Source organism: Myodes glareolus, chromosome 4 (genome assembly GCF_982192425.1).
Source record: "Myodes glareolus chromosome 4, mMyoGla1.1, whole genome shotgun sequence".
Lineage (NCBI taxonomy): Eukaryota > Metazoa > Chordata > Mammalia > Rodentia > Cricetidae > Myodes > Myodes glareolus.
Window position 1 is genome coordinate 38725715 of NC_142029.1, and position 14034 is coordinate 38739748.

General features: G+C 40.4%; 1 protein-coding gene across 4 annotated transcripts in view; it reads right to left on the reverse strand.

The window, feature by feature from the left end:
* Positions 1 to 5210: 5210 nt before the first annotated feature.
* Col12a1 (collagen type XII alpha 1 chain) overlaps positions 5211 to 14034 on the reverse strand; it is a 109866-nt gene continuing 101042 nt past the window's right edge. For 3 of the 4 annotated variants that reach the window (XM_087905424.1, XM_085689446.2, XM_048435723.3), the window contains 6 exons: positions 12435 to 12470; positions 12268 to 12334; positions 11136 to 11324; positions 10117 to 10185; positions 8334 to 8504; positions 5211 to 6216 (listed from right to left, as the gene is read on the reverse strand). In XM_087905424.1, the coding sequence (XP_087761550.1) occupies positions 6041 to 6216; positions 8334 to 8504; positions 10117 to 10185; positions 11136 to 11324; positions 12268 to 12334; positions 12435 to 12470 (708 nt within the window). In that variant the 3' untranslated portion in view covers positions 5211 to 6040. Of the gene's footprint in view, positions 6217 to 6964; positions 7370 to 8333; positions 8505 to 10116; positions 10186 to 11135; positions 11325 to 12267; positions 12335 to 12434; positions 12471 to 14034 lie in introns of those variants that run through there. The other variant, XM_048435721.3, reaches the window with a different exon arrangement.

Sequence of the window (14034 nt, forward strand, 5' to 3'; positions counted from 1 at the left end):
CCATTACACTATGTTATTTGTTTCTTTATTTGTTTATTTAGACCACTAAGTAGTATTTGGTTTTACTCTAAGTGCATGTGCTATTCAATCTCTGGTTTGGGTTACCCAAGAAGTATTGGGTATGGGTTCCATCTCAAAGTGGTCTTAAGTCAAATCATATATTAGTTTGCTACTCCCATAAGCTTTGTCTCACCATTGCTTAGCATATCTTGCAGGCAGGGCACCATTGTAGGTCAAAAATTTATGACTGGCTTGATGTTTTTCCCCCCTTTGTGGGTGCAGAGTACCTTTCTGTACTAAAGATATTGAGGGTGAAGGTTCTACATAGGCACGAGCTGGACTTCTTGATGTTCCATGAGTTGTGTAGATGTTGTTAGCAGCAATGGAGCCTTGCCAGTCAGTTTGTGGAAAGCAACCTACAGTCTTGGCAATAGCCTTGGTGGTTTGGGGATTCCTGTGGGACCTCTTTGGCCAACAACTCAATTAGAAGTAACCCAATCATGGTACTTGAAACTTCATTTGGTGGCTAGAAATAGTCAGTGGGACTCTGTCTCCCCCATTATTTGGAGATTTCATTTAGACTCCCTTCATAGACATATATATTTGGGGAAGTTTTGTGAACTATCCCACAAATGGACCTTAATTTTAGTGGTCGCTCCCCAAATTGGAGTTTCACATAGACTGGATATTTTAAAGAGACTAAAGTGTTTGAATTCTTTAGAACTCAGGGACTTTTAAAACAAAGTATGTTTTATATTGAGATGGTACCTGTTAATATGTAGTACTAGGGATTAGTAAGGAAAGGTTGTGGTTTAGTATTTTAATGTATTGGTATATCAAATTAAGAAGGGCAATTGTCTTGGTTAGTGTTTTATCAACTTGATACAAGTTGGAGTCATTTGGAAAGATGGAACCTAAGCTGAGAAAATGCCCCCACCAGACTGGCATACAGTTAATTGTATAGTATATTTTATTAATGATTGATGTAAAACAAGTCAGGCCACTGTGGGCAGTGTCATTGCTGAGTGATATAGGAGGGTCATCTGTCTATGTGTTACATTCATTGGTTAATAAAGAAACTGCCTTGGCTTTTGATAGGATAGCAGCTTAGATAGGTAGAGTAAACAGAAGAGGATGCTGGGAGAAAGAAGCAGAGACAGGCAGACGCCATGATTCCCCTTTCTGAGATGGACACTGGCTAGACTCATGCCGGTAAGCCACAACCTCGTGGTGGCATACATATTATTAGATATGGGTCAGTCAAGATGTGAGAGTTAGCCAGTAAGAGGCTGGAGATAATGGGCCAGACAGTGTTTAAATGAATACAATTTGTGTGTTGTTATTTCGGGGTATAAGCTAGCCAGGCGGCCTTGAGCCGGGCTGAGGGAAGCTGCCTCACTGCTCCTTTTACAGCTGAGCAGGTAGTCCTGGAGTACATATGAAAGGAAACTAAGCAAGCTGTGAAGTGCAAGACACTAAACAGTACTCCTGCATGGCCTCTGCATCAGTTCCTGCCTTGGGTTCCTACCCTGATTTTCTTCAGTGATTGAGTGCAATCTGAGAGTTGTAAGATGAAGTAAACCGTGTTTTCCCCAAATTACTTTGGGTCATGATATTTTATTAAAACAATATAATTCTATGACCGTAATGGTAACTAAGCATAACTAAAGACAATGGTCAAACTAAAATAAAATTAGTATGTCCTTCAGTAAATGTAGCATGTGACCATAGTGCAGACAGCAAGCTGGAGAAGCATCAAGTGAAGACATGGAGGGGCTAAAGGTCAAGCATGCACAGGGTTTCAACAAAACCGAAGGATAGAGGAATTGGGGATATTTGAGCAGGTAAGTAGAAAGCACCAAAAGGACAGGATGTCCCCATCAGGGATTTTAAAGAACCACTAGTTTGTAATAAATTTGTATTAATAACCTTGGAAAGATTGAGTAGCCAAGCTTGAGTAATAGAAAAGTCTTTGATGACAAGAAGTTCAAATAATTGAGACTATTGGATTTGTTATTCAACATGGATGCTGAGATCTTTCAGAAAATGCCAGATTTTTCATCCTAGAAAGCAATGAGGACCACTAACTGGAATATCTACTGAACTGATGAAGTGACTATGATGTAAACAGTGTGGTGAACAATGTAGCTCTGGTTGACTTCCAGTGGGAAGCAGAGGGCACAATTTCAATGCCTCTCACATTTCTATCCTGACTAGATGAGCAGCAGGCTGCAGGTGAAAACAGCAATAGAGTTGCCATTTTAACTGGGCAAATGACAACTCCAAAGACAGATAACATTCCTTGTTTTCCTTCAGAGGTAGATATTATGAAAAGACTGAGTTCTGGATACATTTATGTAGTATGCTTTATACCTACAGTTTTCAAGAATATGCATCAAAGAAATAATATTTTATTTTTCTCTTTCTCATTCTGGATGATATGATCACGATAATTATAGGTCTATTAACTTTCATGGGCCATTTACTTAATTTAACCATGACAACCACGAAAGGTGGAGCAGTAAAATATAGAAGCATGAGTCTATGCCTTCGTACACTAGAAATAAAAGGAAATTCTGTTTTGATGGTGACGATTGTTCTCTGGTACTAAGAACTGGTACTAAGGTACAGGGCCTTACCACATCAGCAAGAATTTTACTCTTGAGTTAGATACTGAGGATTTTATTTTATTGGTTTGTTTTGTTTTAAGACAGGGTCTCATGGAGTTTACCAGACTGATCTTGAACTTGTAATCTCCCTATGAAAGTCTCCCAAATAGCTGAGATTACATGTCTGAGCTCCAAGGAATTTCTTCTTAAAACCACTTATTTTGCAGCTTTCTATTATAGCTGAACCTAATCCTAATAAATGTGTTAAGTTTGAGGTACTAAGGAAACACTTTTATGTTTTATATTTATTTTTTGGAAATTTCTGACAGTATATTTTGGTCATTTTTTTTTTTGGCAATTCCTATCCGATCCTCTTCCTACTCATCCAAATTCATGTTCCTTCCTACTTTTCAAAAAAAAAAGTCAGAAACGTGCACACACACACACACACACACACACACACACACACAGATGACATCTGATTCGTGTTGGTCAGCTATTCCTGAGCATGAAGCCTGTCCTGAGGGATGTACAATTGAACATTGGCGGGGAACTAAACTAGACACTGGAGTTGCAGACAGGGAGTGCAGATCCTTCTAAAAATGGAAAGACTATGATTCTGTTTCCAACCTTAAGCAACCTGGTCTAAGAAGACAAAGGTGGATGAGTGTTTGCTTGGACAGATATCCACATTAAACCCTAAGTAACCTAGAAGTCAATGTTGCTTTGTATTTATAATGTCCGTGAAAACAGCAGTAACTGCAGCAATTCTTTGCAAAGAGCGGTTAGTTCATAAACCACTTATCTCGCCTTATGACTGTTGAGTCCAAGCCCTTATCATTGAAGAAGAAATTATGATTTAAAAAAAAAACGAAGAGATAAAGACTCATATTCCTTAACCCAGTTCGATGGATAGAAAATGTTTAGAAATTTACACTGACTTCATTTGTACGGAAAATAATACGGAAGTAAAGAGCATGATTCTTTATAGACCCAACTGAATGCTTGAATGCTCACATATTTAAGAAAATATATGTGTAACCTACATTTACATTTGTTAAATTGCTAATGCTAGTATACAAAATATCTATATGAAATACATAGGAATTAGGTTCTGTATAGATGCTGTTTTCCAGCTGTAGACCACACTAGAAGTAATAAACTGTGGCCATAGAAATCTCAGGCTCCTTTCTTGAAGTCGGGACCTCACCTTCATATATACAAAGTAGACATCAGTGGATGTTAGAGTGGTCTCATTTTGAAACATTACTAAGAATGTCCTTTGTGTTGCATGGCATTCTCTACCAAGAAAATTTCAATAAATAAACCAGCACCTGCATATTTGACTTTTCTGGGATTTTGTCACTGTTTACATCTAAAGTACAACATCTCTTCAAAGTTTACTGTGTATATGCACAGTTAATAATGAAATATGCTATGAAAATAAAAATCATGTGTGTCAGAATTGCATGAAAAAGTATTTTCAATTACAAAAGTCACATGTATCCTAGCTCCTTACTAACTCTCTGTTCGGGAATGGCTTGGCCCCAGTCCTTTCTTCCAGAGCAAACTAGAAAGTAGTGGTGAGCCAATACATTACAAACCCCCATCTAGTCAATCATTGCTTTGTGTTTCAAATTCATGTGGCTGTGACCTCACTGAGTCAGAGACCTGAGGACCCATCTTCAGACTCCTAATACAAGGCCTCTTCAAGGAACATTGAAACCGCAAATGAATAAGAAACTACATTGGGGGAATCATTGAGGTTTGAAAGCCCCTGCCTGGAGAACAAGCTGTAAGGGACTGGGGAGAGGCAGGAAAGCATCTGCCCACATAGTAAGAAAGAAAGAGCTTCAGCCTTCTTTGACTAGTGGCAGAGTTCTTCCTGCGGCCTACTGAAAGAAGGGGACTGACAGACCTCAATGCTCTCCTCTGGCCTCAAAATGTGAGCAGAAAAATCGAGAATGAGAGAAAAAAGCTACATGTTAACCATCTACTTGAAGCCTCTTAACTGACATCCATTAAGGTACCATCTATGCTTTTGCATCTTGAACTCCATGGAGAATTTAATGCATGTTTTGCCCAATGAAAATCTCTTCCACTGCCCCTCGCTTTTCAATTGATGTTGGTTTCTTTCAAACAGACATTTACATCATTTTTTTTATATTTAAGATGCTCTTATTGCATTTTTAAGTGGAAAAGAAAAGTTTACCTAAATTAAATTTTTCCATTAAGGAATTTTCCTCTTTGCAATTAAATTTGCCATTGGGAAAAGTATAGGAAAGTAATTAAATGCACACAAAATCATGTGGGTTGTAGATTATTTGGTTGCTTGGGGTCTCCTAGGATACCTCATTATTTTTCCACCAGCCCACACATCCTCTACATTCCTAATAAAACCTTTGGAATCTGCTGGATTTCTTAAGGCTCTCACCACTCTCTTCAATGACTTCACCATAGCATTAAAAAAATCTAAAGTTATTTAGCATAATTTAACAGTATTAGTAAGATTTGTAACCGTATCCAAGGATATTAATTTGTTTGTTGTAACAACCTCTTGAGCATTCCAAAAGGCCCTTCAAAGAAAAAGAACATGCCATGTCAAATTTTCAGTAGTTTTATTGAAAAATGCCTCTTTTGTTTCAGAAATAAATAATATAAGGCAGTGAAATTCACAATCTGCAGTTAAAATATAAAAAGCAGCAATTCTATGTTCATAGTCTTGAAGACAATTTCCAACTGCTTTGATAACTAAGAAACAAGTTCTGCAAAAAGTTCATTCTAAATATACAACACAAACATGCAATTCCGTTTCTGCAGAATAATCTGCAATTTGGCGTAAATGTTAGTGTGTCAAAACAAGGAGGTCTACGGCAATATGAAACAGTATCCAGTTGATACAATAGCTTCAGCTTCGTGGCGGAAGGTCTGTGGTTGTTAAGAGACTAAGATTCTGTGCCCTAAAGCGGGACGGGAGGAAGGGGGAAAGGGTGAAACATTGCAGTGAGTTGGTGTTTCCCTCCATTTTGGTTTAAGGAAAGGAATTACTGGAAATGGGATGTGATTGAATTGCAGTTTAGTACTGAGAAAGACAAAGGCTCTTTCCAAATATATAGCTGCTCTGGTTTCCAGGGCTTGTTGCTTAACCTGGAAGTTTGGCTGCCGCAGCCCACCCTGGGCGTGTTCTCTCCTGGCAGCTTCAGTGAACAGCGTGTGTTATTGTAAGCATTTGAACTGTAAAGGTTTATAAATGTGTACAGACTGTCGCAGACTAGGCTGCCTGAAGAAACAAGGTTCCCTACAGTCAGAAAAGAGCACTTGTGGATGAAGCAACGCGAAGAAAACATCACAGAAAAGATGTATGCTGCCCTGCCTGACCTGTGAATGAGAATCCCAACACCTCCCACCTGGATGAACCCGTGGTCTCAGGTTCACTGCCCAGGGCCTGGGCGCAGGGCACGCCGCCAACGCATGTGGTCAGGGTGCTCCCGTTCAGGCTCGTCTGCCCCGTAGTCCTCCTCATATTCTGCTGTCCTCTCAGGCTCCACAGGCACGATGAAGGGCTCACGATCAGGCAGGTAGGCCCCACCCTCGGGCACATAAGGCTCTGTCCGATTCAACATTACAGTTATGGCATGACTTGGAATGTACATACGCATAGTAAAAGTTAAGTCGTCACCCGAGGTCACGGCCCTCCAGTCTTAATCTCGCAACCATAAATAAATGCGTTACAGTGGTCCAATTCTTTCCATATGCACATGCGCAGAGAGAATTTGGTAATCAAATGGGGGACACAGCTTCAAAGATCCAGCAGTAAATACAATCAATGGACAAACCCTGGCAAGGGTTAGAAATTATGGGCCAAAGAATTGTAAACACAGTATGTAGGTAGAATTTCTGACAAATACCTAAATAACTGTTCTTAACTTCAAAGTTCTCACGTCAAAGAACAACTTGGAGAGCTGAGGACATGAAGAGTATTGGCGCCTAAAAACTGAACTCGGGTCAGAAGGAGCTGTCACCGGATTACCCTGCAGCTGGATCTCACACAGACAGAGTTACAGTCAACGGGTGAGAAACACCTGGGACCATATCCAAACAGGAAGGAAGGGTGATTTTAGACTTTGGTTTGAAAAACTGTGCTTAAAAAACCCAAATGGGAGTACACATACGGAATACTGAGAAGACACATGCCCTGAACTCACGCATGCGCTGAACTCAGACACACTGCTAACAAGCAAGAGGGGAGCAGATCCATTCGCTGTTACGGCAGAGAGCAAGCAGCCAGCAGGCTTTGGTGCAGAAGCAGACGGTTGGGTTGTTACAGAATTTTAGTGGGTAGGATCCCATCCAGATCATGTACAAGCCTCAATTAGTTTATTATTTACATAGGACATTTCTCTTCAACCAGGTTAATCGTCGTTTGTAACATGGCGTATCTCTGCTGGTTAGTAGCTTATTAGGCACCTTCTTCACAGCCAAGGTTCCTGGCGGCTGTGTCTGAACTTTTTAAAAGATGGTTTTCTACATTACTGCTGAGAAGCATCGGGCTGACACCACTGCTTTTGTATCATTCGGGTTAGTATCGAGTCTCCACCCTCCTGTATGATGCCGACCCAGGTTGTTAACCATATCTGCGGTGAGATTTCCATACAGACTCATTTTCTAATAAGCACGTGCGCAAACATCTCAGAAACAGGGTTTTCATGTATTCAAACTGTAAGCAGCACTGGAGACTTAGAAAATTTGTTAGCCGGAACCTGAAACAGGTCAGAGATGATAGTTTTTAAAAGTTGAATTACTATGCAAAATATATATATACACATCCATCTATGTAAATGTTAAAGTATATATATATCCATATATTTTCATTTCACATATGCCATCAGGCAGTAATAATTTAAATTTGTTTTACAAAGAATTGAATTATAATCTTATGAATGAGTTACATAGGACTATACATTTGGATTTATTACTTTTGATAATATAAAATTATGCACATAAATATATAGATATATAGATATTTAGGTATTCAACTACTCATGCACTATTTGCTAGTAGCAAACCATATCAAACAGCAGTATCATTTTTAAACTTGCGAGATGCATGAGGATGCACTAATAAAACGTCGCCATTGACCACAACATGCCAGTCTTCTATCCAGACCAGCATGCTTCCCAAACCTCACATCACCAGTATCAGGACAGAGACTTCTGCTGTCTACAAGTAGGGAACACTAGAATTTTATTAACAACCCTATAAAACTTTTAAGCTCCAGATTTGATAAGCATCAATTCCACGGCTGGTACAAGATAGTGAATTATTTCAGATGTCTGTCCTGTGCTATCACATGTAAATGAGATTCCCAAAATCTTTCACTATATATTTTCAGCATTCTATAACTGTATTTCTTTTTTTGTTTATCTCTCTATTCTTTTAGGAAATTAAAAAAAACCCTCATGAATTGGTAGCATTCATTTAACTGCCAGGAGAGTTTCAGAGAGGTTTATGGTGTGGTTTGGTAAATCTAGAAATGCAGCAGGGGAAAGGGTTCCTTAAATCCTAATAGTGAAAGGTGCTCTGTGCTTTAGGAAGCAGCAACATTCAAAACACAGAGCTGCAAAAAGCTTTGGCATCTCCACAAAATCCTTAACTCTACCTTCCTTCCATCCTAGGGCTCCTTACTTGTGAGGAATTAAGATCCTTAGGTTGGCAACCACATACCTGGATAGCCTTGCCCATTGTACGGGATGCTGGCACACTGCGATGAATCACAATACCCAGGAGGACCTGGGGGTCCTCGGATACCTGAGTTTCCGGGACGGCCAGGGGGACCAGGAGGGCCTCTTGAGCCTGTAGACCCTGGTGGACCCGTTCTGGATTCTCCTTGTGGACCTAGTGTGAAGTTAAAACAAATACATTTCCCTCTTGTCAAAAAAATCACCTGAGGCAGGCTTCAATACTCAAGTGACATCTCTCTAACTTGAGGTTACACTGCCATTCACCAGTGCATAAGAAAGCAATTCCGTAAGAAATTCCTCGTAAGAACCAAAGAACTTCCTTGTGACGAATTAATGCCAGCAATCCACCTCTGTAGCAATTTAATTTAAGGAAAACTGATGTAGCAAGAAGACAAGCTAAAATTATTTGTGAATTCTCTTGTTTGCTCCTATTCATACGGGGACAGGGATGCCTAGAATGGTTGCATCAGGCAGGTAGGTGAGTACCCGGTCCTCATCTCCAGTTTATATAACACAAGTAACATTCTTTCTGGACAAAGTGGCACTTAGTCATGATTAACATAAATATAAAGACTTAATCATAAGGTTGGCCCTGGGTGCAAAGATCCAGCAACCACGTGGTACGGGAGAATTGTCTGTATTCTGTCAATCTGTTTATTTTGAAGAAACGCTGATTGGCCAGGCAGGAAGGATAGGCGGGTCAACCAGGCAGGAAGTAGAGTCAGGGAGATGAGAACAGGAGAAGGCTAGGAAGGAGGAAGCCCACTCCTCCCATTCCTGCCCAGACCACTGAGAAGCAAGATGTAACCCGCCCTGCTGGAAAAGGTACTGAGTCATGTGGCAAACATAGATGAGAATAATGGGTTAATATAAGCTACAAGAGCTAATAAGAAGACTGAGCTAATGGCCCAATCAGTTTATAACCTAATGTAGACTCTGTGATTTTCTTTGGGGCTTGCCAGCTGTGGGGTATTGGGCGAGACAGAAATCCCAACAAGCCGGCCCTCCATGTTATAACCACATAAAGAGAAGAAAAATGCTGGGCAGCAAGATGGCTTTGGTGAGTGAAAGTGCCTGCTGCCAAGCCTGAACACCAGAGCTCAATCCCCAGGACTCCTATGGTGGAAGAAGAGAACCACCCTCTCCAAGTTGTCCTCTGGCATCCACACGTCATCATGAAATAAACACATGTGCACACACACAAATAAATAGGTGATAAACAGACATTTAGACCAACAGACAGAAAGATAACTAGACAGACAAGCAGACAGACAGATACAGATATTTAGACAGACAAAGGATTTTTTTTAATCTTTAAATAAGAAAAGAATTCCTTTTCAGCCTAATGAGAACAATGCATAAGTCAGCTGGACGACTATGGCTTCCTTGGAACACGTTGGGGAAGTGTTGTAAAGGAAAGTTTGTGTCAAGTTTTTTGTTTTTCTCACTCTAATAACTCCATATTGAAGCATACTAGGAAAAAAATAGCATTTAGAGGGTATAGAGCAAGCAAAAACAAAACAACAACACAAAACACCACTCAGAAAGTCCCTACCAAATTAAAGTAGTCCTTCTTTAAGTCAGTGACCATCCCACCTTCATATACGGAAGCTGTGAGCAAACCTAATGGAGCACGCTCTCTAACAAAGAAAACAGCCCAACTGGACTGTACACTCAAAGACTGCCATATTGGTGTAAAGCTGATGCTATGAAGCTGCCTCTCCCACTTTATTGGCTTTTCTAATCTGATGTCTTAACAAACCTACCTGGCGGTCCAGGCGGCCCTCGGGATCCCGGAGACCCGATACCCCTTTCACCTTTCTCTCCAGGCAAACCTACAGAGAGAGAGAAAGAGAGAGAGAGAGAGAGAGAGAGAGAGAGAGAGAGAGAGAGAGAGAAGAAAAGCATGGGAAATTTTTATCTGGAAATATGATTTTTTTCATCTTAAATAATAATAATTCAAGTAACTCATTTCCTTAGTGAAAACAGAACCTAATTTTTCCCAGAAGTTCACTCCTGAAGCCAAATTCTTTCTAGACATTTGTGTAATTCCAGGTCCATGGCCAAGAAACAAATCTGGCTGAAAGTCAGAGGGGAATTATTTGAAGGATACAAATATGCCTAATATATTGTCAAATAGTAATTAAAAGCAGAGGTCTTAGAGAAGGCCCTTCAGGTAGACTTTAGGAGCTGTGTGTGCACAGCATTGACACCATCAGATAGCAAGGTTATATAACTCTTAAACTGGCATTCACTGACCTGAAACATCTGGAAGCAGAAAAATCCCGTTTTTCTCCCCCCCCCCCCACTTTCAATTTCATTTATCTACCATGAAATTAAAGTCAAACAAATATCCTAGAACTAGTGCCAGGCCTTGAATGAAGGAATAGAAAAAATTTGGACCTAAGACCGTTGGGCTGCTCAGATGTCCTGGGTGGCTTCTCAGTTCTTGCCACAGTCACAACACTCGGTCAGATGTGAGGCCTGATTCCACGTGCTAAGACCCTGCTTCCCATGAATGCCACAGGAAGCTTGACGGATAGAAACGTCTCTACTGAGATTCGCTGAAAGCAGCATCTGTTTTCTCTCACCCCTATCACCAGGATGCACACCTGTGAACTGCAAATTACCACAGGCAAAGGTGGCTTCTGGGCGGCTCGTCTGGACTGTCTAAATAGCACTGAAGTGGCTTGCCAAATTCTGCCCTCCCAATACTTTCAACCTGCCCCAATTCTAGCACATGCAAGCTCTTCCCTTATCTCTGGGTAAAGTCAGAAAGACCCACCTCGTTCACCAGGGGGTCCCTGCATCCCCGGTGTGCCAGGGAATCCTGGTCGCCCCCCAGGCCCGGGTTCTCCTCTGGCTCCAGCATCACCAGGGGGCCCTGGGGGCCCTGGTGGACCAGGCTGGTTGCGATTTGAGTGGTAATCATTTGGAATCTGATTCAGCATCTGATTGAATCTGTTCATCTGGCCTGTAAAATAGAAAGACTTGTTAGAAAGAAACCCAGGAAGGGAAGTGCGAGACTGGGAAGTTGCTTTCTCTTAGCATCTAAGGAGATCTACCTCCTTTCTTCCTTCTCTCTAGGAAGTGTTCTAATTAGTACAAACAACAAAAAAAAATGAGATACATCAACCTCCCAGTACAAAATGACCTTTGATAGATGGTCATTTCCCCAAAATGCTCAACTCAAGCCATAAGCACTGTTGTGAATATAAGAATTATTAGAGTGTAGGGTGGCTCTGAAATATACTACCTTCAAGTGTGCTGAATGATGTCACTCAAAAGAGAGCCCTTTTGAAATTAGGACAGTGTGTCATTTTTCTAGGTACCTAAGGCAATGACACCCAGATTTTAGCACAAATGAGAACTTTGTGTACACTGAAAAATATATTATTTCTGGGCCTCATTTCCAAGCACTGTAATTCCCTGGGTTTAGAACATGTTCTAGGAACTCTCATTTCTAACAAGCAAATTAAACAATTTGAAGGGATGTGTTCCTTAGGATCGTGCAGTGAGAAACACTGAGTAAACTTCAGAGAAAGAGTCCTGAGTTGGCCTGTACTCCATCTTCATAGAGAGAGAGAGAGAGAGCTCTGAGTTCAAGGCTGCCTACACTCCATCTTCAGAGGAAAGAGCCCTGAGTTCAAGACTGGCCTGCTCTCCATTTTCAGAGAGAGAGCCCTGAGTTCAAGTCTAGCCCACACTCCATCTTCAGGCAAGGAGCTGTTTGAATTCGGAATTTCTCTGATCAACTCTATGACTCAAGTTCTGTAGGTTTCCTAAAATTACTTTAAAAGTCATTCAAATGGTAAGCAATGAATTACTACTTATAAGTCGTTCACAGACTCCGATGGTAAACTATGAATTACCACTCACTAGCTGTTCACAGACTCAGACGGTAAACTATGAATTACCACTTATTAGTTGTTCGCAGACTTGTCTTGCAACTGCTCTCATCATGTTCTGGGAAGCAATGTCTCCCTGGGTAATTAAATTTGAAAAAAAATATTATTTCTATAATTTCAGATGTCAACATTTAACTCTTGAAATAAAATTAAGTCAAATTTTAAGAAATACATACCCTATCACCTTTTTCTCCTTTTAACCCAGATTGACCCTAAAACACAGGAATGTCACACTTTAGAAACAGGAAGATAGGGTCTAAAGGAGCAGTTCTCAACCTGTGGGTCATGACTCCTTTGGGAGTCAAATGACCCTTTCATGGGAGTCACCTAAAAATGTCAGCCAGCACAGATATTTACATTACAATCATAACAGTAACAAAATTACAGTTGTGAAGTAGCAATGAAGATAATTTTGTGATCGGGGGCCACCACAGCATGAGGAACTGTATTAAAGGGTCGCAGCACTGGGAAGGCTGGGAGCCACTGGTCTAAAGTGATGCGTAGACAGAAATGACAAGAAAGAGGTCAGAGCCCATCATCTGATAAGCCAGCAAAATGATTGGTTCTAATCTAAGTAATCTAGCTAATTCTTCCTCCAGCTAATCTTTGTGAATTTAATAGAAAAAAAAAGTGTTTTTCTTTCTTAAATGTCTCACATCCAAACAACCACATAATCTTTATCATGCTCAATCAGAAGCCCCTCCTTGTCCAGGAGAGAGCCTTTGAGGGCAGGAACTTCCTATCTTTCGGTAGCATCTTTTCAAACTGCCAACTGCCATTACGAAAGGAACATCCAAGTCCAAGTCGTTAACAAATCTGATGTTGGGATACTATTCCAGCCACACCAACTTGGACCGTTTCTATGGAAACCATTGTAGCTCAAATCAAGGACTAGTGAACTATTCCAAAATCCTCTTAACTGACCTCCCTACTTCCTGCTTTTGTTCTTAATAGCCTATTCTCGATACAGATGCAAGAATGGTATTTTTAAAGAAAAATTAGATTGTCTCACTTCACATGAATTCCAAATAAATACATACTGAATTAGAATTATTCTAAGAAAAACTTGTGCTTGGCTTTCTTATTGCCAAAAGTATTATATTTTGTGGAAATATTAATATTGAATATGGAATTTTGTGCAAACTGCAGTTATTATGCTTTTTATGTCTTGCTCTTTTGAAAAGTTTCTGATTTACTTTTTATTTTATCCCTACTTTAAATTGACTACTTGAATTTTTCGAGAAATAGATTCACGAGTACCATATGTATGTCACAACTACCCTTCCAGCTCCCCACTAAGTCCTCTCATGTGCCCCCTCAATTATTACTGTTTTACACACACATGCTCACACATTCACACACCCTACTAATGGATTTTAGCATTTCTCCTATGTGCATATGTTTAGGGATGACCATTTGGGGTTGGATAACCTATTTGGGTCTCATGTCTAAAGAAGACTAAGTTTCCTTCTCCCAGTGGCCATTAACTGCCTTTAATTCTTCATCTAGGGGTGAGGCCTTGTGATATCTCCCCCATACATGTTGGCATGACTAGCGTTGTCATTATTCAGTCCTGTTTAGACAATCATGTCGTTAGGAGTTCATGAGAATATTTTCCCCATCCCTTCGTCCATGATCTTGTAGAAGCATCTTTACTAGTAGTTTCTGGAAATCCCATCTCCAGTAAAAGCAATAGAAATTTTTGAGCCTCTGCTTGCTAGATGAGCAATACCCTTGCCTTGTGCTAACGCAAAATTAAGCATGAAGAGTATGAAG